The sequence below is a fragment of the Spea bombifrons genome, chromosome 3 (genome assembly GCF_027358695.1).
Source record: "Spea bombifrons isolate aSpeBom1 chromosome 3, aSpeBom1.2.pri, whole genome shotgun sequence".
Taxonomy (NCBI): domain Eukaryota; kingdom Metazoa; phylum Chordata; class Amphibia; order Anura; family Pelobatidae; genus Spea; species Spea bombifrons.
Window position 1 is genome coordinate 15,186,785 of NC_071089.1, and position 27,141 is coordinate 15,213,925.

The window sequence follows — 27,141 nt, forward strand, 5'->3', positions numbered from 1 at the left end:
AGTAAGAGTTCTTGATCGTCTCTTTATGCATTAAATAAGAACTTATACAACAGCTATATACTTGTAGTATTTACCACTGGTAAACTTATGATAATAATAAGTCATGGTAAAGGATTCTGTGTATTTGCACAATTTTATTGTGTTAATTTTCACTTTTAGAAGTCAGCTTGGCATGTTTCTGTGGTCGTCCTACCTGGGAACTGTCTAACAATGCCACTTCCCCAGCCTTTTATTTTACATAATACAAATACACTCTCTCTTTTTACAGTGCATCCCATACCTAGTTGTGGATCAATGTTTCAGGAATTCTCACATACGCAGCCAGATATACAATTAAATTGGAAAAAAAAACATCAACTATATTCTCAAAAAGTTTATGAAATCTATGCACATATACATAAAAATAGGCTGACATACTCTGTCAGTGTACGGATTTCCTTCAGACATTCAATATTGTGTAATATCAGTCGGTTGTAATCATCACTAATATTGTTCAGATTGCAGGTCAATCATTTTTGCGGCTCAGCAACGATTTCATCTTCGAGATCTCTACGTGTTATGCCATACATTTGTAGAACTTCGGAATAGTGGAGAAACTCCTGAAGACAGGGAGGAAGCGGTAGCTGACTTATGCATTCATTGGACCGTAAATGTTCACTTTTTAGGAGGGAACGTATTTCAAGGCGACAGAGATGCACAAGTGTTGGAATGGATGCTATAATAAAATAAAAAAAGGTTACATACAGAAATCATCATTTTAACATATAGTTGTTCCTACCAAAAGCTCTTTTTGATTTGGATGGGGGTGAGAAGGAATTAGGTCAGTTAAGTAAAGATACATATGGCCCAAATCTGTATATAGTGAATACAGTGTATGAAATATATACTACATACAAACATACAAACTCATACTACAATACAGTAGGTATACTGACTCAGGATTCACAATAGTAAACCTGACAAATTTTTATTTCCTTGTCCTGCAAAACTTTGGGCCAAATACCACAAAACTCTGCTAATTAAAAAAGACCTAATTTATCAAAATTAAAAGGTTTTTTTTTATTTTTTTTATGTTTGAAATATGTTTCAAAAAGTTAAACAGAGCCCCTGCCGCTTGGGATTTGTACATGATTGTTATTCAAGATAAAGGTCTATTTATCAAATAGCAATGCAGACTGAATATGGAATTATGCTGAAATATTAGATAAAAATACGTCACAGATATCTGGGGTCAAGGGAAGCCAGCATGTTGGTTAACATTTAGGGGGTTATTTGTCATCCATCCGTAATACTGCTTCGGGCGGTATGTAATGGAAACCATAGCAATGCTTGCAGACAAAAGATTTTGCCTGCTGTCACATTAGTTGTGAAAGACCTGCTAAATGTTAGATGAAAGAAAACAAGTGTGTGTATGTGCGCATGGGAGAAGAAATGTTCATTTTAGAATGACTATAAACGGGGATGTTTCTCTGCCGGTAAAATGCAGACTGAAAAATTAATACTACTCATACAAACACAATGAGAATTCATCAATCCATCTCTTAACTATTCTCTGCCATACGTATATTAAAAAAACAAAACCCTACATATGTAAAGCTGTGTTTTAAATCATTTATTTTTCATTACAGCAGATTGACGTGTGATGGATTTCTACGTTTTCCACTATTTTAGATATTATTAGACTAGATGGATTAGAATTTGGATATGTTTTTGGTTTTCAATTAGGCATCTGTTCTCATGGCTTAGTCTTAAAATAAGCCTCTACAAAATGTTCAGAAAGCAATACAAGCTTAATGGTAGCCATACATATTGATTTTATAAAATCACAAAAACAAAATGCAAGCTTTAATACAGTCAGTGTCTGTTTTCCTGCAGACTACTTCTTAGCGCATGGTAGTGTAACTTCTAAGATTTTTTTTTTTTAAGAGTCCCTGATTTTAGCTTATCTAAATGCTGACCGCCAAATGCTTAATTAAAAAACACCTGCATCGTCTCATTTTGTTAATGAGTTGCTTCACTCAATGGAGTTTTATAAATAAGTTGAGACACACATAATCATTTGAGTGCTGAACTAGGATGGGGGAGAGAAAATAAGATTCTGTTTTTGCAGGTAACAGGAACATGTGAAAACATTTTGCATGTCATTTTGTCCTCGGTAAATGCCCCGAAGAGCTGTTTCAGAGCCTAATCAGTGTAAAACAACGCGTGCAGAATTTATCTGACACTTGTTTGCTTACCAAAATGCTCCGGTGGAATCCAGGTGGAACTGCCTGCGTGGGTGGACAATATCTGATCCACATCTGGAGGAAGCCTCTTCCAATTAGTGAACTCCAGAGTGAAATTAAGGATGTCATCACTTACAGCACAAACCCTGCACAAGAGAAATCATATCACGGTGTATTCAAATAGGTTTCAGCATAGTACACAATCAAAACAAGCTGCTGAATATGCTTTATTTAATTCTCTTTAACGGAGCAGGGCCAAGGGTTCATGAAGCAATTGGGAAGAGTGATTTATTTTCTTAATAGAAATAGAATATCATAAGACACATCACAGCTCACAAAGCGCAAATTAAATAATATAAGGTATAAAATAATATTCTAACTCAGGACTCGACAAACCTCAGGCGCCAGGTCGCCATGGTAACTAGAAACCACTTCCTGGTGCCCAAAGGTTTGCAGGACAAAGGGAACAAAAACGTGTCAGGTTTACCACTGTGAATCCGGCACCCTATGCTTTCCTGCAGGGTTGCGGTGAAGCGGGTGTCATGAGGCACCCAGCGAGGTCACATATACTAAATGAATAGTGCCAGAGTCAGTATACCTACTGTATTGTAGTGCGAGTTTGTATGTTTGTATAGTGAGTGTGTGTGTGAGCGTATGATGTTACAGGTACATGCCCCAATCTAAAATGAATGAAGCAGTCATCTACAAACAGAGCAGATAAAAGCACTGGCGTCTCCAGTCATTGTTTTGTGCACGTGTGTTGGTAAACATTAGAGGAAAGGTCCTGCTAGCCATTTGGTTGGGGTTCAGTTTGATTTAGCGTCAGGTCTTCTTAATGAGCTTTCTGATAAAAAGTGATGGGTGCTTCATGGGAAGTAATGCTAAGCTGAAAAAAGTATAAATTAGTCATTGTTCTTTTTTTTTTTTTAAATAAAAATAAATAATAAACACTTTAGTAGCGGTTTTCTGTTAAGTGACACATCTTCTAACAGTTTCCACAGAAGGTTCTATAAAAACCTGAGAAAGATCTCTAAGCCCACGTGTTTAAAACACGGAAGAATGGGGGGAGGCGTGCCAAACACATTTCAATGTTTTACTTTATATTTTGGTGCCAATAAATAATATTTATCGGCGTTAATATGGTTTTATATGAAACCTCAAAAGAATGATCTTTGAGAGGTACACTAAAACACAAAAAAGAAGAAGAAAGATTAAACCTACAAGATTGTCATGAAGGAGTTAACCGTGGCAATATATAAAGGGGGACATCAGTGAAAAAATGTGTGTTTTATGTCTGCAGACAGGGGATAATATATGGACATAAAACATGATTTTTTTGGCTGGCTCCTACATCCAAACCAAATTTGTCATCCCCTGTTCTAAATATGCTACTAGAAAACACAAACAGATAAAATATATAATTTAGTGTATATGGAGCGAGAGCTAAGCATTTAGATACAATGCCTGTGAGTACAGGAGTCTTTGGTGGGGATGGTGGCATGTGTGAACTCTAGGGGTCTTTTAGAAGGTCTTCTATCACAGCTAATACTCTATAGAACATGGCTATCACATGGCCCACACAACTAACAGAGCCCTATCGTTAGAGGTAGAGGGCTCTGTGGAACATACACCACACATACGCTCAAAACAAAGCCATTTCATTAGAGCTCTCTAAAGTTACACAGACACTCAACAATAGTTAGCAGTAGAGCCTAACATCAGAACTCGAACAGTAAAAAGGAAGAGAAGTTTTAAGCAACTTGGCCTGGCTTGTACTGCCCCACTCTAGACAAGCAGTGCCATTCCTATGCCGACTCCCTCAGTTATACCATGCTCTATATGTTCTCATACTGAAATACAAAGAAACTACTGAGTGGTTAGTTTACAGTGAACTCTTTATGTATCTTAAGCATAATTTAAGTTGACTAAACATGAGAATTTCATTTTCCAAAATAAAATTATCTTAACAAAATAAAATAGATAATAGAAATACCCTAGCATTCACCGCAAGCAACTAACTTCCATTAGGGGTTGGGGCACCTCTGAGGGTTAATGATATGTGCATTTCTAACAAGTATTTTAATATTTTACAGACTTAAATGATCAAAAGTTTTGAAAATACCTTTGTTACAGGCAGCTATACAATCAATAAAATGAGAAATAACCAAAACAGCTGTGCACATGGCATTTAATTTTGATTGTTCTCATTATTTTGAAACATGACAAAACCCGCACACAAAAATAAAGTCTGAAGTCAGAGATTTCAGTACTGAAATAATTGCCTGTCACAAAATGGGTATTCTGAAAAGGCTTAAGTCAGCCATGATATATAAAATGTTTGCAAATACGGCAAAGTGAGTGTTATGATAAAATCCAAATGAAATTAAAAGTGCTTCAAAAGAAATAAAAAAATGTTACTAATTAAGTTTACTATAGTATTGCAATTGAAGTGTGTCACGATAATACTTCCAGAAACCATCGTGTCTGATTTACAAGTTTTTAAATATCTAGCATTCGAAACTATTTAGCCTGCATTATAATTGGAGAAAGATTTTCCTAGGAATGCATGAGCTTACACAATTAAAATGTTTCTTTTAATTTCCTTTCAGCCGTTTAGAGCTTCTAAAAGAAACATGACAGCTAGCAATAACTTTTGGCCTGAAAGAACTAAAGTAGATCTGTAATGAAAAATTAAATGTGTGTAATTCATTCATTGTAAGATATTCTGTTTCGAAAAGTACTGTTGCTACTACGGAAAATATACCCACAATGCATTGCTGAAGCATTTATTATGGTTGTGCATGCATATAATAAAGCAGCATCTCAGATCTACGGATTATCATTATTATTATATAATCTATTATATATTATGTTTTACACATAAGACCTTGCATTATTTAGCACCACGTGTCGCGTGTGCATTCAGTATACTGAATTTTAAATTGTAGGATTTGGGAAAAGTGTCAATGTCTGGCTCAGTGTATAGTATAGGAGTTACGCTGTACTACCATCCATGTCTGGCTCAGTATATATTTTTCCATGTTTTTAAGTTTTTTCCCCAGTTGAAATGCACTACAAATTTGCGAAATAGATATTCTTGCCAACAATATTTTTTTGTGGATGCCACATACATGATCCACCCTGGGTATGAAATACTCTAGGTATTCAATTAAAGGCTTGTATGTAACTCTAGTGTTCCATAAAAAAAAGTTTTTCTTCACAAGTTGTGGAGAGCTACAGCAAATTGAAGGGAACGTAAGACATGTTGATCAGAGAGGGAGAAAGCCATTAGGGGAGTTGATGTTAAAGGAGCATAGAGTCAATAGAGAGTTTGCAGGTATATGGTGTGATATCAGAGATGAAATACAGGAAGTGGATGTGAGCTTAAGAGTCTTGAACGTAAGAGGGGGGATTTTTAATGTTGTGTCCTAGGAAACCAGAATATACATTTTTGGGCAGGTGCAAGTGATTTTCGGGAACAAAAAATGCTAGTAGAGAACGGATTGTAGAGAATACATATGAAAAACATGAAGCCAATGAGCAAGAAGTTACATTAGTTGGAAGGAATTAGTGCATGCATATGTGTTTTGTTGTAGAGCGAAACAGGTAGCTACTAGCTACTTCTTTAATAAGGGTAGTGAGAGAAATAAATCCATAAATTACCCAGCAGGCAACCTGTACCAAAGGGTAAATGGAAGGGCCATCCACAGTCAGATAAAAGCAATCTATTAGGAGGCAGTTAGGAGGAAGGACAATCTTTGACATTTACGTTTTAATTAGGGCTGCAACTAACGATTATTTTAATAATCGATTAGTTGGCCGATTATTTTTTCGATTAATCGGATAAAAAAAAATGAATGTAAATTTTTCATTTATTTAAAATAATTTACTAAACAAATGATGTTAAATACAAACAGCAGAATAAAAAAACTTTGATAATACATTTCTTGTCTTTATTTCCCAACCAGCCCCCCAATATATGCACATTTGAGCCCAGGCTTGCTACGTTGCCTCCCAGACATGCCATGCTGCCCCCCCACATATGCCACGCTGCCTACCACAGCACTCCACGCTGCCTCCCACATATACCACACCACGGTGCCTCCCACATCTGCCACTCCACGCTGCCTCCCACATCTGCCACTCCACGCTGCCTCCCACATCTGCCACTCCACGCTGCCTCCCACATGCCACTGTGCCTGATACGCCTTATACCCCCTGAAACACCACTCCATCCTCCCCAGACATGCCACCCTGCCCTCCCCACATATGCCACGCCATGCTGCCTCCCACATCTGCCACTCCACAATGCCTCGCTGCCTCCCACATCTGCCACTCCACGCTGCCTCCCACTGTGCCTGATACGCCTTATATCCCCTGATACCCCACTCCATCCTCCCCAGACATGCCACCCTGCCTCCCAGACATGCCACTTCTCTACCCCCAGATATGCCACTCTACCCCCAGATATGCCTTATACACCCTGATCACCACTCCGTCCTCCCCAGACATGCCACACTGCCCTCCCCACATATGCCTTATATACTGTATATGCCTTATACCCCCAGATATGTCACTTCACTGCCCCAGGATTTAGATTCCCCTAAATTAACCCTAAACTCCCCATTAACCATAACTGCCCCTAAATTAACCCTTAACACCCCCTTAACCACAGCATCCCCTAAATTAACCCTAAAGACCCCATCAACCACAGCATCCCCTAAATTAACCCTAAACACACCATTAACCACAACTGCCTCAAATTAACCCCAAACACCCCATTAACCATAGCTGCTCCTAAATTAACCCTAAACACCCTATTAACATAACTGCCCCTAAATTAACCCTAAACACCCAATTAACCATAACTGCCCCTAAATTAACCCTAAACACCCCACTAACCATAACTGCCCCTAAATTAACCCCCACCTCCCCTAACTTTCAATAGCCCAAATATATATATATATATATATATATATATATATATTACATACATATATACACACATATATATATATATATATATATATATATATATACACACACACATACACATTATATATATATATACTTACAGTTAGATGAGTGTCACAGCCATGTGGTTCTGGCCTGGAGAAGGAAGGGGCGGGGCCAGTTGTCACAGTGATTACAGGGAGGGGGAGTAAGTAGGAGCTGCTGCTGTGAGACGGTGAGTCAGACTAAACGGATTATATAATGAGGGGGATTTTTCAGAGCGTTTGCTCTGAAAAAACCCTCATTTTATAATCGATAATAATCGATTCAACTAATCGATAATGAAATTCGTTGCCAACGAATTTCATTATCGATTATTATCGATTTTATCGATTAGTTGTTGCAGCCCTAGTTTTAATCATCAACGAACCACCAAGAGACAGATGCAAGGCATGCTATAAACCCCTGCAGAATTTCAAGGGAAAGTAAGTTTGTAAAGATAAATATGACCGCCATCAACAGAGAGGTAGTAGTAGAGAAAAACAGTGAACTAGACCATGGATACCAAGATAATGCAAAACCTGGGAGAGAAGTGTATAGTGATCAATCATGACAAGATGGAAATACAGTTTACAGAGATCATTTATTTGAGTAAGGGCAGGTTTTGTTGAGAAAAATAGAACACAACTGGTTTAGGAAGTGGTGAGCCATTAGGAGGAGAGTAAGATGGAATCTTCAGAGTCTGTAAACAGAGATTAAGTCACAACTGGTAGTTGGAAGGACTGGGAGCAGTTCTGGAGAGTGAATGGATGGGATTCCGTGTTAGTCTTCTGTTTGAAGAATCCAGCAAAGGTTTGATGGGTGAAAGAGAAGTGAATAAAGCCAGAGGTTCAAGGACAGAAAACAGGAGGGGTGTATTAGACTTGCATGCAATGATTAGTGAAGAATGATAGTGCTGCCTGTCAGGACGTGAGAAAGATGTAGCCTACGTGAGAAAGATGTAGCCTACGTCCCCTTATAACCTTTTAGCTAAGTAGGTACATAAGTGGGTGTTTGTGGATTAACCAAGGGCAGTGGATTTGAGGGACGTTTGTGATGAGGCTAGAGGGAAGCATACAGATTAAATGTCAAGGTTATTGTAGCATTGAGAAAGGCAGGTTGTGTAGGGGTGTTGAGTGATACAAAATCTACAGTGCGTGCCAATATTGCAACAGTTATGTTTAAAGAACAAAGATCAAAGGCATGGCAGGCATGTAGGAGAGGAAGTCCAAGGATGATGCAAAAAGTTAAGAGGTGGAGGTCAGAAAGTATTAAAGGGGATAAAGAGAGATCTAAAATTTAATACAGAGAGCCAAGTGATGACAAAGTTATGACAGTCACCATCTTTGAGTGTAAAACAATTTACATTTCCTGTATATGCTCTGAAATGTATAGCAACCGTTTACAGCAAATGCAGTACTTTTATATGGTAAAGCATGGTTTGGCATGTTTTGCCCTTCATGGGCTCTGGAGCCCTGCTATCCTAATCACAGTGTGCATGATCTACAGTTTTGGGTCATCAGAGAACCCAACAGTCTCTACTACACGGAGGGATCTATTCTGTGTTGTCATTGCTGACATAGCAGGAAGGACATTAACGCTGTCAGTGTAACACTACAATTACTCTGTCAGTAAACAGCCAGCAATGCTGGTTTCCACTGACAGACGGAGGACAAAAGACAGCCTGATCAGCCGTGCAGTAGATCTCAACACTCCTGTCAGCAGGGCTGGGGCTTCACAGTGTATCCCAGAGCCCGTGATGTCATTTCCAGCCGGGGAAACTATTTGTTGGGCATGCTGCATTGAACAGAATCATTCCTGTGCGTACCTGAACCAGAAATTTAATTAGATCCTCACAGCATGACCTCCTCCTTCCACATTTCTAGAGCATTGCAAAATTTAACTCAGACATTTGGGAATTCAATGGAAACAGAGAAAGAATGTCTTAGGCATGATGAGCATAGTACCTTAAGGTCATACAGACATTTAATTGTTTCCTTTAAGGAAAAGTGTTGTTATGGTTAAACAGAAGAGGAACATGAAATGTAAAGGCAAATTAAGTTGGTGTACATAATAAAAGAAACAGTAAACATGAACAGTGTGATGCCAAGTCTGTGTTGGGTTAACATTGGAAAAGTTAACCTAACAAAATTTATTTTTTGTATCCATTTAATGTTGTACTGGGCGTTACTGAAGTGTCCATCAACTTGAAACATAACTTGGTGATGGCAGCGTATTACTAGTTTGGTGTGCTAATCTTAATGATCGTTTCCAAACCAATACAAATTAAGTCCTACTTGTCCTGAAAAAAGCCCACAACATGTAATAAACTAAACTAAATGAGAAGAAGAGGAAAAAAAGATGAGCAAAGATACAGCGAAAATGTGGCTGTGACAAGCATCCACAGGTATAAAATTACTGGCGTCCTTAAGGGGTTAATGTTATTAATTGTACATTTGTACATGTTATTAATTAACGTTTATACAGACGGACAGCTCTATATACAAATACAAAGGCAGTTTTTCTTTGTCTACACTACAGTGGTGATCTGGTGCTGTGTTTTTTACATAAGTGTTTTTTGTGATTTATTATTTATTGTTTGATGCGGCACCGTTATATTCAGCAACGCCGTACAATAGGCAAACATATCAAGTATTGTACCAACAGTTAAAGGGGCCCCTGCTCAAATGAGCTTACAATCTACAAACGATTATTAACTTTCCCCTGAAGTATGGCCTCGGTAATTATTCTGGATAAAGTTATTTATTGCCCCCATTGACACGAGCCATGACCAACAGTTAAAGAAGAATACTAAAATCTCTTACCACTCGCTGTCCAATAAATTTAGAGGACTGAACCCTGCCAGCAGTAAGTAGGGTAGCCATTCTTTGTAGTCACGCCGGGCTTTAGATGAATGCATCTTAAAAGCATTAAGCTCATCTTCTGATGGCAACGGGCAGTGTTTGTTTAAAAAATAGCGAAACAGTGGAAAATGGTCGCATTCCAGGCATCTTGACAAATACAAGCTGGACAGCTTGAACCCATATTTCAGAAGCAATGGCGCCATTTTGAAGTTCCTAGGATAAATTACATACAATTGAGAAAATGTAATTTTGAAAGGCGGCTTATTTATTAGACAATAATGACTGCATTCTGTAAAAAAAAAAAAAAACAGATCCTTAATTCAGCAAGATATATATATATATATATATATATATATATATATATATATATATATATATACATATACATATATATATACATATACATATATATATATATACATATATATACACACACACACACAGTTTTGCCTGGCACATGGAGACTGCAGAGTCTTCATTTTTTTTTTATTATTATTTTAAATAAAGGGCTGCTACACATAAAATACATCTTGCCAATTTAATACTCACCATATAAAACAAGTTGATTGTAATTATTAACTTTCAACCAAAACAATCATGATACATTTAACTCAGCGACACTATGATTGATATTCAGTTCACATAATCATCTATGCCCCGCACGCCAAAATGCAGCAAAGGACCTGACCGCTGCAGCCCGCAGACGCCGCGCGCGTGATTACAGTGAGGAATAACTGAAAATAACTCAGGGCATTCATTAGTATTACAGGAACAGGAGCACAACATTTCAAAACCAACTGTAAAGAAGGCAATTAGTATGTTAGCAAGCTATTAAGACATAACAAGGATAGAATGTAAGGTACACGCGATACCTAACGCGTAGCACACTTCACTAAAGATGAAAGCCTGAAGACGAATAACACTTATCTGTATTTATTAAGTCATATAATGCAGACAAAACAAAGCGAGCTAATGATGAACAGGGATTTCTGGAGGCATGCTCCAACTGATACACTGTAAAACGCCATACAATAAACCGTAATCGGAGCTTTATTGCTAGCTTCATCCATAATTTATAAGGGACCTGGCAGAGAACACGCTGGCTATTATCCAGGCCTACGTGTTCGCATGTGCAACTAAGGATTTGGATGAGTTCCTGCCTCAAGCAATTTAAAATCATCCAAAGCCTGACCACAGAAACGTTAAGGATAATGGGTATGTTATAATGCAAATGCTGTCATTAAGAGGACAATCCTACTTCCCTGGCTGCTTCAAGTACTCACTTTTGGGCAGAGTGATCTATTCAACCTAAATAGATTTTTTTTCCATTTTTTTCTGGAAATCCAGGGCCAGGCTTCTAATTTTAAATGCACTTGGAGGTAATGAAGGTGGGATTAGACTGCGCACATATATCATTCCAGGAAAAAGAAATGAAAACACTAAGTATATATTACTTTTTTTTTCATAAAATGCTTGTGTCTTGACGCACGCTTTATATAAAACAGCAGAAAAAAAAAAACAACCCCACAGCAAGTTACTGTCAAGCTATCAAATAAAATGCGAAAAACCCACAGCCCTCAAAAGCTGTGTCTAGAAAGCACAGGTAAGCAATTTTAACTGTAAATATTCACCGGACAGTCTGAGCGCTGTGTGATTACAAAGTGTCAATTTAGCATCAGTTTCACTCAATTACAGCAACATGTCAGGTTCCAAGAAGACAAGCAGAGTTGATATAACTGCTTGAGGAAGGAGTGGGAACCTGAAACCAATTATATGTTTCAAGTCTCGCCAACCAAAGAACTTCCCAGAGGAATATTTACAAAGAGCATTCATCATATTTGAGACCTGATAACATTACTCTTAAAGGCCTCCCACAAAGAGTATGTATAGTTGAATTTTTTTTTTGTAAAACAAAAAAGAAGCCAAACAATGTGACTTCGTAAAATAAATGGCATCCCATGAATGGGAGACTATCAACAACAGTCTATATTAGTGAAGGAGAGTTGGGGCACTTGTATGTGTAATGTGTTTGGGGAGAGTATGCATAACTATCTAAAAAGTAGGCACATGTCTCTCATTTTATGTATGTATATCCAAGGGGATCCTAACGGTATAACTCAGAGGGAACAGAGTTGGCAGTGTTTCCCCAATTAGGCACCTGCCTTTTGGGTACATAGGCCCAGAGCCCATTGAACCACAGAAAATGCAAGCAGCAGGCAGTGTACATTGTGCATGCACTCATCTAGGGCTTCATACAAGCCAAACTGTCATCCCTACTCTCACTGAAACATACGAATGGGCAAAATTAGCCTACACATTTGTCTCATACAGGGTGAACAAAACACAATAATTTGAAGGCAGTACTATAGTTACCTTTTGTGAAAAACCATGCACATAGGTGTTTTACATACAAACAGTGCGCTCTCCTGAGCTTCAGGACAATACCCTTCCTTCAGTAACATCTCTAAGCACTCCTCCTGTTTTCCGTAAATCGCTGAGTAAATAGGGCTTATTTTGTCCTTCCCGATGCCACATATTTTATCTGTGATTGGCAGTAGCATGGCCAAAATCCTGAAAAAGAAAAAAAAAAAGAAATGCACATTATTCATCTATCTTCCTTTCGGATCATAGCTCTATAAGACAGCCTAGACAGCCCTTTTTCATAGTTTCTCTTAATAATACATTTTGCCATAAGATAAAAGAAGGCATCAGCTATGTCACGGTACGGTTTATCTTTCTTATTTTGTCCTGGTTAGGCAATTTAAACTGTGCTGCAAGAAAAGGGATGTTCCATATTTTCCCCATGCCAAAACCTAAATTATAATTCCACCATTATTAAACACCTATTAGTATATCACAAAACAAGTGCACGTTCTATTTCCCCATGTGTATTAAACTTATTAAAATACGGTTAGTCTCAATGAAGGGAAATTCTAATTTTGCAAAAACAGAAAAAAAAAAATATAAACAAATCATTTTTCTAATTACCTTATGTGATTACTAAACTCCTTAATTAAACCCAAATATCAGATAACTTACTTGCATCGGCCCATTTGAGCAGCTGCATGAATTGGCAGCTGCCAGCTCTCATCATTGCAGTAAAGGTTTGGATCGGCTCCCTTGGACAGTAACAGCTCTACACACTTAGCATGGCCTTCCTGAGCCGCGATAAATAATGGCGTCGCCTTGTCCTTGGCCTGGCAGTTGAAATTAGCACCTGACACATGATAAAGCTCTTAATAGAAACACATTTGCAAATCTTGCAAAACACACACACAAAAAAATAGGCTAGCGAACAAATATCAGAGCTTTAATGAGGCGTCCACATTCACCATATGGTTACATCAATTTTATATTCATTTTAGGAAAATTTACTATGGTTTACTTAGTCAACAATAAGGCTTATAGCATTTATTCTAAGGAAAAAAAATACATTTTTTCACAAGAGTGAAAGCCAAAAGGACAAATGCACCATGTTCACTGGAGATGCGTACCGCTCATAACGCAACCCGAGCTATCATGTCACAGATATATTACTTCAACTCTGGTCACTCGTTTGATGAATATTTTCCGGGTGTGCACAGTATGTGGAATGCATTTCTAGTACTGGAGATACTGTATTGATGGGAAAAAAGGAGATCAAGCGATGCTATTCAGGGATAACACTATAGCCCAAAAAAACCAAACACAGAACATTGGTGTAGTGACATTCAGAGATCGCCATGTACAGGACCAACATGTTTAGATGGCCGGGGCAGGCATCCTATGAGGCTGGCTAATGTACTGCCTGACCCTATGGGCGCTTTGTCACAAGGTTTCAGAGGAGCAGGCTGCACATGAGAGTCTACACACACACACCACGCATGTGGTAGGCCACATTCAAAAAGCAATGCTGTGGGTTGGCTTTCTGGCACTAGTTGAAGCAGAAAAGGGTGTAGGAGGGATGTACCCAAGAGTGCAAGAAACTATTCTGGATTTAAGAGATCACTGTGGGCTCCATCAACTAGTTTTGATTTCAGGTAATAGAACATTATATTATAGATGCAGAACACACCAGAAAAAAAACTAAACAGAAAATGAGATATTAGTTCTGATTTTCTTCATAACAATCACTTGAATGTCTAATGTCAAAAAACCAAACATCTGGGTGGGAGGCTAGCTCTATTTTATGGTATCGCTCTAGAAAGAACCCAATGTTCATACCTGAAATCTATACATATATGAGCGGAGGGGGGGTGTTATTATTAAAAAAAATAGGGGCTGTAAGGAATCATGATTCTTGGATCAATTCAAATTACGGTCTATACTTCACATAATGGATTTTTATTTTTATTATTATGACCATCACAAGAACCACATGGCTGCCCCCAAGCAAGTCAGTTAAACAGAAACTTTGACATTAACTAGTAAAGGTTCATTAATTCTCTTAATAAAGAGTCGGAGAGTCTGCTCATTTTGTTACCATGCCAGCCAGTCATTACTTTGAGATTTCCAGGAACGTGTTTGTAAGGGATCTAAGGTAGGACTAGACATTTAAGCAATGATGATCAATAAAACTTATAGCACATCTTATGTCTATATAAAAAGCGTATGAAAATGTAGTCACATGAAACCTGCCAAACCCTTTAGAAACGAGCAGAGGTTTGGCTTTAACACAGTGGTGTATGTCCTCCATGTTATGCGCATTTGTTAATTACACCCAGCCAGCTGGATTTAAGAAATGGGATCATTTCCCAGTAAAGCCGAACATGGCTTCAACATGGACAGCATTCAAACTAATTCAACTTCCTTATGCTTATTTTTTTGTGTAATTACATTTTATATTCAAAGCATAGTAAATGATAAACACGGCAATCAGTGTTATATATATAAAGTGTCTGGAAGGAACCTATGTTGCATAAAGTGTAATATAATCATACATACAGTTGTGTGAAAAAGAAAGTACACCCTCTTTGAATTCTATGGTTTTACATATCAGGACATAATAACAATCTGTTCCTTAACAGGTCTAAAAATTAGGTAAGTACAACCTCAGATGAACAACAGCACATGACATATTACACCGTTTCATGATTTATTCAACAAAAATAAAGCCAAAGTGGAGAAGCCATGTGTGAAAAATAAGTACACCTTATGATTCAATAGCTTGTAGAACCTTCTTTAGCAGCAATAACCTGAAGTAAAGACTATAACATCGTTGTGGAGGAATTTTGGCCCTCTCTTTTTTACAACGTAGCTTCAGTCCATTGCATTAATACACACACTCTAAAACTATACGCTGACATACACACTCATTCTAATACCATACATAAACACCACCACCACACTCCTATACACATAAACACACTATAAATATTAAATTACACACTATGGACACATACACAATAAATCTGGCACTACAAAACAGCAGACAAACTGACTCTAGCACTATACATGTACACACTGACTCTGACACTACAGTATACACACACTCACATACAGTACTCCACCCCCTCCCTCTCACCATCGTGAATCTGGCATCCCATGCTTTTCTTGTGGAGAGTGGCTTCCCAGTGGGCTCACATAACATGCATTACATGAACCATGCATTCCACTACACCTCGTCTGCAGGAAAGCATAGGGTGCTGGATTCATGATGGCAGTCCTGCAAAGCCCTGGGCGTCTTGAGGTGTTTCCAGTCGCCAAGGCAACCTGGTGCCTGGGGTTTGTCAAGCACTTTTATATATGTATGGATGAAAATACTTCAGCTCCCTGGAAATCCCATGTGAGCCAACGCTGGAGCTGGGTGGAGGGAAGTACCTTGTGCACTGCTGAGCAGAAGATGTACTTAGATGACCCTCCTGTAATACAAAAGAGCTGGGGGCAGGAAAATTAGATAAAATGCGCAGAATAGAGTCTGAGAATTCCCTTCTATACTTCTGGATTATAAACCTTGTGCAGCTAAAAGACACAGGACTGTTCATTATTATGTCATCCTGGAAAAGGGATAAATGGGCAGCAAACATCAAAATCCAAAATGTGACATCTGCTGTGGCAAGGCTACGCACCTAATTCAAAACATTAAAACTAAATGGCAGGGAGTAACTTGCAGCTGCGAAAAGAAGCAAGTAATTTGTGTGGACGAACACGTACATGAATGATGCATGAATGAGCCTGAAATATTCATAGAGGGGGAAAGAATCTCGTACGTGGCAAGTTTTTAAAGAAATTCAAGCAGTCGATCTGCACAAATACGGAGGTATTTGTATCACACATACATTAAAGAAAATGAATTAGCTTCATTGTTTTAACAGGGCATAAGTACATAAAAAGAAACATTGGCGGCAATGTACACTCACTGGCCACTTTATTAGGTACACCTGTTCAATTGCTTAACACAAATAGCTAATCAGTCAATCACATGGCAGCAAATTGACAATGAGTTCCCTGTACTCCAATGGCCTCCACAGTCACCAGATCTCAATCTAATAGAGCACCTTTGGGATGTGGTGGAACGGGGGATTCACATCATGGATGTGCAGCCGACAAATCTGCACTAACTGCGTGATGCCATCATGTCCATATGGACCAAAATCTCAGAGGAATGTTTCCAGCACCTTGTAGAAAGTACGCCACGAAGAATGATGAAGGCAGTTCTGAAGGTAAAAGGGGGTCCAACCCGGGTCAGTAAGTGTATATGGATTGATTTTGTAGAGAAATTAGAAAGAAAATGGTCCAGTTCATTGTTCCCCAATTACAACTTTATACATTACACTCATGGTGCCTAGAGGTTGATATATTTATGGTGGATGCTGCCCAAAATTCCATAATTCAACAGAAGAAAAAAGGCATTAGTGCAAGAGATCAGTACATGCATAGATTGTGTAATTTAACACAGCACTCACCGTGCAGTATAAGCATGTTTAAGCTCTCAAATTTCCCATATTGAGCTGCAATAAACACTGGCGTTATCCCAAAGTCATCCTCACATTCCTTGTCAACGCCACTCTCCAGAAGTAATTGCAGGATGTCAGTGCGTTCCTAAAACCATTAAGAGGGGAAATAATCACAAAAAATGTCTTAGCTATAATATTGCATGTTGCATGTTTTCTTCTACATGCAATGATTATCTGAATAATGCTGGTTTTGGACAAATGTACAATTGTCATTATTTTTTTTTTTGCATAATTATATCTCCATGGCCCCAATGGGCAAAATGATTAGGATGCTGCCATCACAGGATACATGCTATACAGAAAGGACAGAAAATATCTTAATGGTAAGGTTTATCTTACGGAAAGGTGATACAAAGGTCTGCAACAGGATAGACCTTCTGAGTGGAGCCGGTCTAATGGCAAATGATTTAAGTAAATTAGAAGAATGGCCAGGAGTACGGCAGCTTTATGTGCAGATCACAGAGGCATGCTTATTTTAAATAAGAGACTTGCCATAGTCTATGGATGTTTTGATTGCTGTTGGTTTCTTCTGTTTTCTATATCAAAGTATTGTAATAATTTATGTCTACAATAATTACATTTGGAAACGAAAAAAAGATTGCGGCAGCTGCAGTTTAATGATGATAAATGTAAAATATATACTGCTTTGAATGGATGGAGAATATAACTGTCTTTAAATTATTTGCTTGAGAAGCTACGGCGCCTTGCAAAACTATTTATCCCTCTTGGCATTTTTCCTATTTTGTTGCATTTCAACCTGGAATTAAAATGCATTTGTTGGGGGTTTGTATCATTGGATTTACACAACATGCCTACAACTTCATTTTACATTTTTTTTTTTTTGTGAAACAAACAAGATATAAGAAAAAAAAACAGAAAACCCCCAAAACTTAATACAGAGCCACCATTTTCAGAGATTTCAGCTGCAAGTCTCTTGGGGTGCGTCTCTGTAAGCTCGGTACATCTAGCCACTGGGGTTTTTGACCATTCTTCAAGGCAAAACTGTTCCAGCTCCTTCAAGTTGGATGGGTTCCGCTGGTGTACAGCAATCTTTAAGTCATACCGCAGATTCTACATCAGATTGAGGTCTGTGGTTTGACTAGGCCATTCCAAGACATTTAAATGAATTATGTGACTTTTGAATGTAATTGGTTGCACCAGATCTTATTTAGGGGCTTCTTAGCAAATGGCAGTGAATACATATCCACAAACCACTTTTCTGTTTTTTATATTTTAGACCTTAAAAAAAAATACCTTAACAAAAGGTATTTTCTTCATTTCACCAATTTGGACAATTTTTTGTCCAATACATGAAATCCAAATAAAAATCTATTTTAACCCCTTAACGACAAAGCCCGTACATGTACGAGCTTGCAGCGCAAAGTGATAACGTCAAAGCCCGTACATGTACGGGGTGCTGTTAAAAAGCTGCATCCACTGAATCATGGATCCGAGGAGGAAAGCCCTCCCCGCAAGAAAAATGGCCACCGCCGCACCGATCATCAAAGAACGCGCCCGGCTAAAGTCGCTTCCTAAGCATAAACGGTGTTGCTGACATGCCTCGATATCGAGGCATGTAGCAACACTACCCCCCTACCCCGATCGCCTTGTGATTGCTCCGAAGAGCAACCACAAGTGCCATTGTGCAAATGACGTTGCTGTGGTTCACAAGATGGCATCTACAATAGAAAAAAATAATCCAGACCCTCTTGAGAACTCTCGAGCTCCTCCTGCAGGTTGAATATAGGGTACTTGATACACGTGGTAGATCTTATCATATTGGTAATCGCAACAAAGAAACGGCCAAACGAAAATTCCAAAAGGGGATAAGGTGTCATAGGAGTTCGTCTTGGGGGGTTTATTCACTTAAATGAGAATTGGCAAGAAACTTGTGCTTTCCACTCGCTATTTTCACTTTCCATTATGAAAAGGGCAAACAGTGAACTTCTGTTAAAAGAAGTTCTTGGAGGGCCCTTTATAATACATTGCTACTTCAGTGAGCTTTCTTGAAAACCGCCTATGCATTATACAGGGCCAGTTCAGGCATTGCACTTCTAGGAGAAATTCATCAGTATACAGTAAAATGAATGTGAAACCACAGCTCTGCTGCTAACACTCATTTTAGTAAATTAACCCCTATGACATCATATCTTCATGTCTGCATGTGTCACTAAAGCTGAAGTCATCAGAACTTTGACCAACATCGAAGGAGCTTGAAGTGTGTGTTCGTAGAGTCTCATATTCACAATGTATATATGAGATTATTCCAGTAATCAAATATCCCATGGATTGTTGCTTCCATTATTCAATTAAACTTAAAGTTTTCTGAAAAGAATTAAATATGTACTGGGTAGCTCAAAATATATTTATGTACACAAGCAAAAAGACTGCAATGTTCTTAATATTTCTTGGTTTTGGCTTTTTCGAGATACCTTTCCATTAACTAGAAAACCAACCAAAATGTGTATAGAAGGATTTCATTTTAGTATCTATATTTGTCTTCTCGATGAGACTGGTCGCAGTATGCATAAATGCATAATGCACTTTAGGTAAAATACATATCACCCTATTGTAATATATTACTTAAATCAATAAATGCCAATTAAAAGCTATGTTTTAACGCAACTATATATCAGAGGATATCTAATGTAACTTTTTTTGGACTGCATAGGCCACACTAGTAATTTACTTACCATAAAAGCTGCTTGATGCAAAGGATTCCATCCTGAACATGAATGAGGCCCATTAACATTGGCTTTATTTTTGATCAACAACTTCACAATGTCGATATATCCACCTTCAACAGCTTAAACAGCAAACAAAGAAAAAAGACAAATTATGTTATATACCAATTTAAATCAACTGCAAACCAGCTCAGAGAAAACCATTTAGAAGCATAGTCTTGTCAAAAGGAGCCCTTTATTGTACAGGGCAAGCAAAATAAAATACACTTATGCCAATATAAGTGTAAGAACGACACGTATAAACACAAGGTATGTCACTTTTTGATTCCTTACTCATGGTTACTTGGGTTCCCTCATTATCATATGCAAGTGGTGCAACTTTTATTGTCCATATTTACAAAAGTGTACTTTATTTTGCTTACTGGTTTACTAAAAAATCCTGCTTGGTTACTTACTCAGCAGCAGCCTTTTGACATTAGGCAAGCATCTAGGGATGCCGGGTGTCTGCACGTCCATATAATAAGACGAGTGTCGGGCGTCTGTGTGTGTCCATACAATAAGACGAGTGTCGGGCGTCTGTGTGTGTGTCCATATAATAAGATGAGTGTCGGGCGTCTGTGTGTGTGTCCATATAATAAGACGAGTGTCGGGCGTCTGTGTGTGTCCATACAATAAGACGAGTGTCGGGCGTCTGTGTGTGTCCATATAATAAGACGAGTGTCGGGCGTCTGTGTGTGTGTCCATATAATAAGACGAGTGTCGGGTGTCTGTCCATATAATAAGACGAGTGTCGGGTGTCTGGGTGTGTGTCCATATAATAAGACGAGTTTCGTGCGTCTGTGTGTCCATATAATAAGACGAGTGTCGGGCGTCTGTGTGTGTCCATATAATAAGATGAGTGTCGGGTGTCTGCACTCGCGCCCATATAATAAGACAAGTGTCGGGTGTCTGCACACGCGTCCATATAATAAGACGAGTGTCGGGCGTCTGCGCGTCCATATAATAAGACGAGTGTCGGGTGTCTGTGTGGGCGTCCATAAGATAAGACGAGCCTCCGGCATCTGCGTGCCCATATAATAAGACAAGTGTCGGGTGTTTGCGCTTCCGTGCACGTAGTAGGTAACAAGGAAGCGAATGGTAGGTATAAACAGAATTATATGTTCGAAGCACCAGGTACAAGGGAAAGTGATTGATAAAAACATTCTAAACAATTTAAAATAAATATTAACATAACAGGGTTCCTTTTGTTTGGACATCAGTGAAAAGTACATTAAATTCCATTAATTCCATGGTCATCTCAGGGGAGATTAAAAACACGCAAACGCATTTTATTTTTGTAACATACAGTAGTAAATCCCAGATATTTCCTGTGAATATTTTTCACCATAAAACACAATAAGCATTTGTTTTATTATACTGTGTTATATATTATTAAAGCAACATAGATTTTTTATATATTATTTTTATAGCTAGCTTGTTTGTGACAATCTATGGGACATACACCGGATTTGAGAAGAAAGCTTCTGATGGGCACAGGAGAATGCTTGTTTTAAAAACATAAAAAACACGATGACAATTATTTTTTTTATTTTTTTACAGGAAACAAGCTATCGGATAGAGAAAAAAACTAAGTGGCAGAAACACATGCAGTGATCTGACTGGGAGGAAATGTATATATATAATGTATGAAGTATCCAGCAATGACTTTATATACCAAACTAAGGTCGCTAGAATAAACAACACCAGCACGTGTTGGCTATTGCAATGCAGGACATTCTTTAAGCTGCCATATAGTAGAAAAATATCTGGAAGATCAACCGAGCAAAAATAATGTACCTATGCTTTTTTAGTTCTAAGTTTTCTAAATGAAATGTGGCTATACAGAGAGAACATGCAAGCTACCAGGAGGCATAGGCGACTTTCTAACCAAGTCCTGATTTCCTAAGTGCCACTAGAAAAGGAGTTAAACTGGTGTGGCTGGTCCAACACAAAGAGTGCCACTATTACCTCTTGTCTAACTCCTTCTAGATTGACACCTTTGAGTAGGGTCCTCCTTACCCTGTGTTTCATTCCAGATTATGCCCCGATACCCATTGTACAGCGCTGGGGAATCCGAGGATGCTATATACCGTATTTGCTCAATTATAAGATGACCCTGATTATAAGACAACCCCCCAAAATCTGAATAATAATTTAGGAAAAAAAGAAAAAGCCTGAATATAAGACGACCCTATAGGAAAAAAGTTTTACCAGTAAATGTTAATTCATGTAAACTACGTGAACAATTGTTTGTTAATAAAAGCTATGATTGAGAAAAATATTTTGTTTTTTTTCTTTTTTACAATCCCAGTTATGCACATCTGCCCCAGTTATGCACATCTGCCCCAGTTATGCACATCTGCCCTATGATATGCCTTTTGACCCCATATGTGCCACTCTGCCTCCAAAATTGCCTTATACCCCTATATGCCACTCTGGCATTTAGGGGGTTAAAATGAATATTATGGGGCAGAGTGGCATATAGGGAGGTATAAGGCATTTCAGGAGGCAGAGTGGCGTATAGAGGGTTAAAAGGCATTTCTGGAGGCAGAGTGGCATTAAGGGGGTTAAAAGGCATTTCACAGAGCACTCTGCCTCCAGAAATGCCTTATGCCCCCCGTTTAACACTCCCTCCCCCTTCCTCCTCCAAACTTACCGGTGCTTCTGAGTCCCCGGTGCTTAGTCCGGGCAGCGTGTAGAGCTCTACACGCTGCCCAGACTAAGCACCGGGGACTTGGATGCACCAGTAAGTTGGGGGGGGCATAACACAGGAGGATCCAGGTCCCCTGCATCGCTGCGGAGGATCCAGGTCCCCTGCATCGCTGCGGGGGATCTGGATCTTAGTCTCATAGTCAGACCTATTTGAGGTCTGATTCTAAGACGACCCCGATTATAAGACGAGGGGTATTTTTCAGAGCATTTGCTCTGGAAAAAACCTTGTCTTATAATCGAGCAAATACGGTAAGTCAATGGTAATAACAACAATAATGCAGTTAAGCTACAATTCAGTAGCTTGACACATGCAGAGGCTTTAGCACCAGGTTATCGTACTTGCAATACTGACAATGACTACAACACTACTTAACCATAAATTTAAAAACAACCCTTGATGGGAATGCGCGGTCAAGTCTTCAGTCACCTCTGGAAGGCGCCAAACCTAACATTAATAATCAAAATATTGGAGAATTATAAGGTGAATGTAGAAGTCATTAAGTTTCCTCCTAGACTTTTGTTTTGAAGCACTAGCTTCCCTTTCCTGATGTAAGTGGGACACTTAATTAAAACTAGAACCACAGAAGACTGCTATAAGAAAAAGTTTACAGGTGTAGCTTTCTACAAAAATAAAAATTGATACATAACAGTCACCTTAATTCTTTTAAAAGGATACTAGGATTGTGACATTTACACATTACGAACCATATCTTAAAAAAAGTAACTAAAGGAATTCTGGGCAAAGCGTTAAGTGACAGCTATCAACAAAGAACGTATGGAACGTTTCTGCTGACCGCTCTAAATGCAACATGTCACATCACAACTGCTCTAGTTTTACTGATATACTCAAGGGTATTAACAACCACTGATTGTTTAGAGAGAGAAAAAAACAACATTTATTTAGCTAAGAACCGCAGAAATATAAGAAGAAAAAAAATGATGTACAGTCTGGAAAATGAAAATATTTAATCAGCATTTCCTTTGCCAATAGCACCTAGGTAAAATTAAATTGAGTAAAGTATAGATCCCAGTCAAAAACACTGTGGAGTGCTGTTCCCCTGTGACATTTAAACACTGAATAAGAAATAAAAAAAATCAATATCCAGACTTTTATTTAACTGTGAATTTAATCTAACATCCAGAAAACTATAGAATAGAAGTATTTACTGTGTCAACATGTATACAGCAGCACAGAAAGAAAAAGATTGTTTTTTTATATATATAATATGCCACATTTTTACTGTTAAAGATATTAATATTAAGATGATAGGAAGAATGTTAGTTCTGCTGTGAGGTCATCCTTCTAGAAAGAGCTGACATTCTAGGATGATACTGTGGTCTGGCTTTACACAGACATGCTTACCGGTGAATAGTTGAGTAGTTTAATATGCGGAGCAATTCTGGGCACCGGTGCTTAGAAAGGACATTATGGAATTAGAAAAAGTGCAAAGGAGGGCTAAAAACTAATAAGGGGATTAAAGATCTTGGTTACAAGGAGATATTATAACTTTGTATAAATATGTGACCGGTCAATATAAGGAGCTCTCCAGTGTAGGGCTGCAACTAACGATTATTTAAATAATCGATTAGTTGGCCGATTATTTTTTCGATTAATCGGATAAAAAATGCATTTTTTTTATTTAAAATAATGTAATAAAAAACGTACAATTTACACTTTCCTCTTTATTGCAATGGCCTCTCTCTATTCATCTTCGTATTTTACTGACATAATAATAAAAGCTACAAGAACCCAAACACGGTGTTTCTCAAACTAGGTTTTAATACAAAGTTATTAGTAAATATTAATTCATATGTTAACTATTTTTCATATTTAAAAAAAACTGAGAAAAAAGCCTTGTTTATAGTTTCTTTCATTTACCAAACTGGTACACTCTACCTCCCCCTATACACCACTCTAACTCCCCCAGATATGCCATTCTGCCTCCCTGAAATTCATTACACTCCCATACACCACTCTGCTACCCTGAATTTAATTATATCCCCCATACACCACTATAACTCACCCATACACCACTCTGCCTCCTCCCCCCTCCCATACACCACTCTGCCTCCTCCCCCCTCCCATACACCACTCTGCCTCCTCCCCCCTCCCATACTCCACTCTGCCTCCTGTCAGCAACGGAGGTTCACAAGACACCAGGGAGCCGTGTAGAGAGGCAGAATCGCGTATGGGAGGGGAAGGAGCCAGAGTGGTGTATAGGAGGGTGGCTCCCATACACCCCTCTGACTCCTCCCCCTCCCATACACCACTCTGCCTCTCTCCCGACTCCCTGGTGTTTTGTGAACCTCCGTTGCTGACAGGCACTTTCACTGCAGCGTCATAGAAGCCTCAGCGTAAGTGAAGGACAGTAACAGAGGCTGTTTGTGCGATGCAGACCCCCACCGGCTGACAGAGAGGATGGATGATCCTGTGCAGGAGACCTCAATTCTCTGTCAGCCGGTGGGGGTCTGCACGATGCGCACAGACAGCCTCCATTACTCACCTTCACTTACGCTGAGGCTTCTATGAAGCTGCAGTGAAAGTGCCTGTCAGCAACAGAGGTTCACAAAATACCAGGGAGACGGGAGAGAGGCAGAGTGGTGTATGGGAGGGGGAGGAGTCATGGGGGAGAGAGACGGAAGTGAGAGACCGGCCGACAGTGAGGGGAATCCAGGTCCCCTGCAGGGTTGCGGGGGATCTGGATTCCGGTGTTATAATCCGATCTCTGTTTGAGGTCCGATTATATAAGGAGAGGAGTTTTTCAGAGCATTTGCTCTGAAAAAAACCTCTTTTTATAATCGATAAAAATCGATTCGACTAATCGATTTTTTCGATTAGTTGTTTCAGCCCTACTCCAGTGACCTGTTCATTAACAGAAATGCACAAAAAAAAACAGAGGTCATCCTGGAAGAGCAAAGATTTCATACACAAAAAAGGAAGGGATTCTTTACAGTAAGGGCAATAAAGGTATGGAATTCACAGCCAAGACAGGTGGTGCTACCAAATACAATGTATGCTTTGTATTTGATTCATTTGATTGAATAAACATTAATATTTTAGAGCTTCTTGATCCAAGGAGAAACCTGGTTGTCTATTGGAGTCATGAAGGACTCCAATAATCCAAAAAATGTTTATTGGGGGATTTTTTTGCCTTCTTTTGGATCAAAATCAGGAAGGACTTAAGTCTTTTTTTTAACCTTTATTATTACGTTACTATGAATAATGTGCTGCTTTCAAATGATAGATACCATTTTTATATATTTGATGCGAGCATCTCTATGCATCAGGGCTTTCACCACAAACATTTACAGTTTAATATGTTAATATTTGCCAGTGGCACATCTATAAATACCAAATGCAATTATGTGGCTTAACAACCAATAATACGTGAATTTTAAAAGTTTTGGTGCATGAGTTTTAAAGAACTTTAACAGCTATAGTTCATGGATTCAAAACTTCAGAGGAACACTGCAAGCTTGTAATAATAATAATAATCTGGGCATTTATTAAATGGTTTAATAGGATTGAGATTTGCTTATCAGCAGGAACATATGGCCTCAAAGGCAAGTAACACTCATATAAGTCAGAGCAATTTTCAAGATTTTCCTGCCTTGTGTAGAAGTGGAAATAGGCAAGAAAACAAAGAAATATCAGTTCGCAAAATCGCCAATATAGGGAAAGATCAGCTTTCCGGTCTCAGAAGAAGTAACATTTGTGCTCAAAGTGCTACAATTATCCAGATCCTACGGGTTTGGGGCCATTTATTGCCTCCTTTTATATAAATACCATGCTAACATCAGTAAGAAATATTTTCCCTCCTGTAACATTACTATAAATTATACACTGTAAAGGTCATGTCAAAGTAAAATAAATCTGCCAACCACAAGCTGGAACAGACATGCAATCTCTCAAAACATTCATCATGTAAATTGGAAATGTTTATTTTTGCGGCAGCATAAAAAGCGCTGTAGTTGTGACTAGGATCGCATCAGTTCCTTGCTAGTATTTGAGGAGAAATTGAAAGTATGTGGAGCTACTGTATGTTTGCATGACATTTAATCGGTACACAGGTGCAAATGTTCCCCATGCTGCCCCAATAATAGGACAGTTCAGTTGTGTACAATCGCTTAACGAACGTCCTCTCCTCCATTTCCCTCCTCAACCCTCTACAGTCCGGTTTCAGACTCCTTCACTGAAACAGCTCTAACAAAGTATCCATGACTTCCCCTCTGCAAAAGGTCACTACTACCTGCTAATACCCCTGGATCTCTCTGATGCTTTTCATACAGATTACTCGCTTTCTTCTATATACCGCTCTCGTCATACCTAGCTAATGGCTCTCTCTCTCTGTCATCTTCACCTCTCCCACTTTCTGTTGGCATCTCCTCACCCAAGAAGCTAGACAAATCCTGGTTCATTCCCTTATTACTTCTCACCTTGACTATCGCAACACTCTTCTAGTTGTCTCGACTCTCTCCTTGGCAATCTATCCAAAATGCTGCTAGGCTTATATTCCTTACACAACTTTATTCTTCTGTTTCCCGCTTTGTGAAGCCCCACAATGGCTCCCTATTAACTCAAGTATTATATCTAAAGTATAAAGCTCTCCATAATATTGCCACCTCATACATTTCTGCCCTCATATCAAAATACTCCCCTACTTGATCCCTTCAGTGGGCCAAGGTTTTC

General features: G+C 38.7%; 1 protein-coding gene across 1 annotated transcript in view; it reads right to left on the bottom strand.

Annotated features, from left to right (window-relative positions):
- Positions 1–358: 358 nt before the first annotated feature.
- ASB3 (ankyrin repeat and SOCS box containing 3) overlaps positions 359–27,141 on the bottom strand; it is a 38,397-nt gene continuing 11,614 nt past the window's right edge. The window contains exons 4-10 of the mRNA XM_053459671.1: positions 19,710–19,822; positions 16,966–17,101; positions 13,121–13,298; positions 12,455–12,652; positions 10,043–10,294; positions 2,238–2,371; positions 359–715 (exon numbers count right to left, since the gene is read on the bottom strand). Of these exons, the coding sequence (XP_053315646.1) occupies positions 510–715; positions 2,238–2,371; positions 10,043–10,294; positions 12,455–12,652; positions 13,121–13,298; positions 16,966–17,101; positions 19,710–19,822 (1,217 nt within the window). The 3' untranslated portion in view covers positions 359–509. The remainder of the gene's footprint in view (positions 716–2,237; positions 2,372–10,042; positions 10,295–12,454; positions 12,653–13,120; positions 13,299–16,965; positions 17,102–19,709; positions 19,823–27,141) is intronic.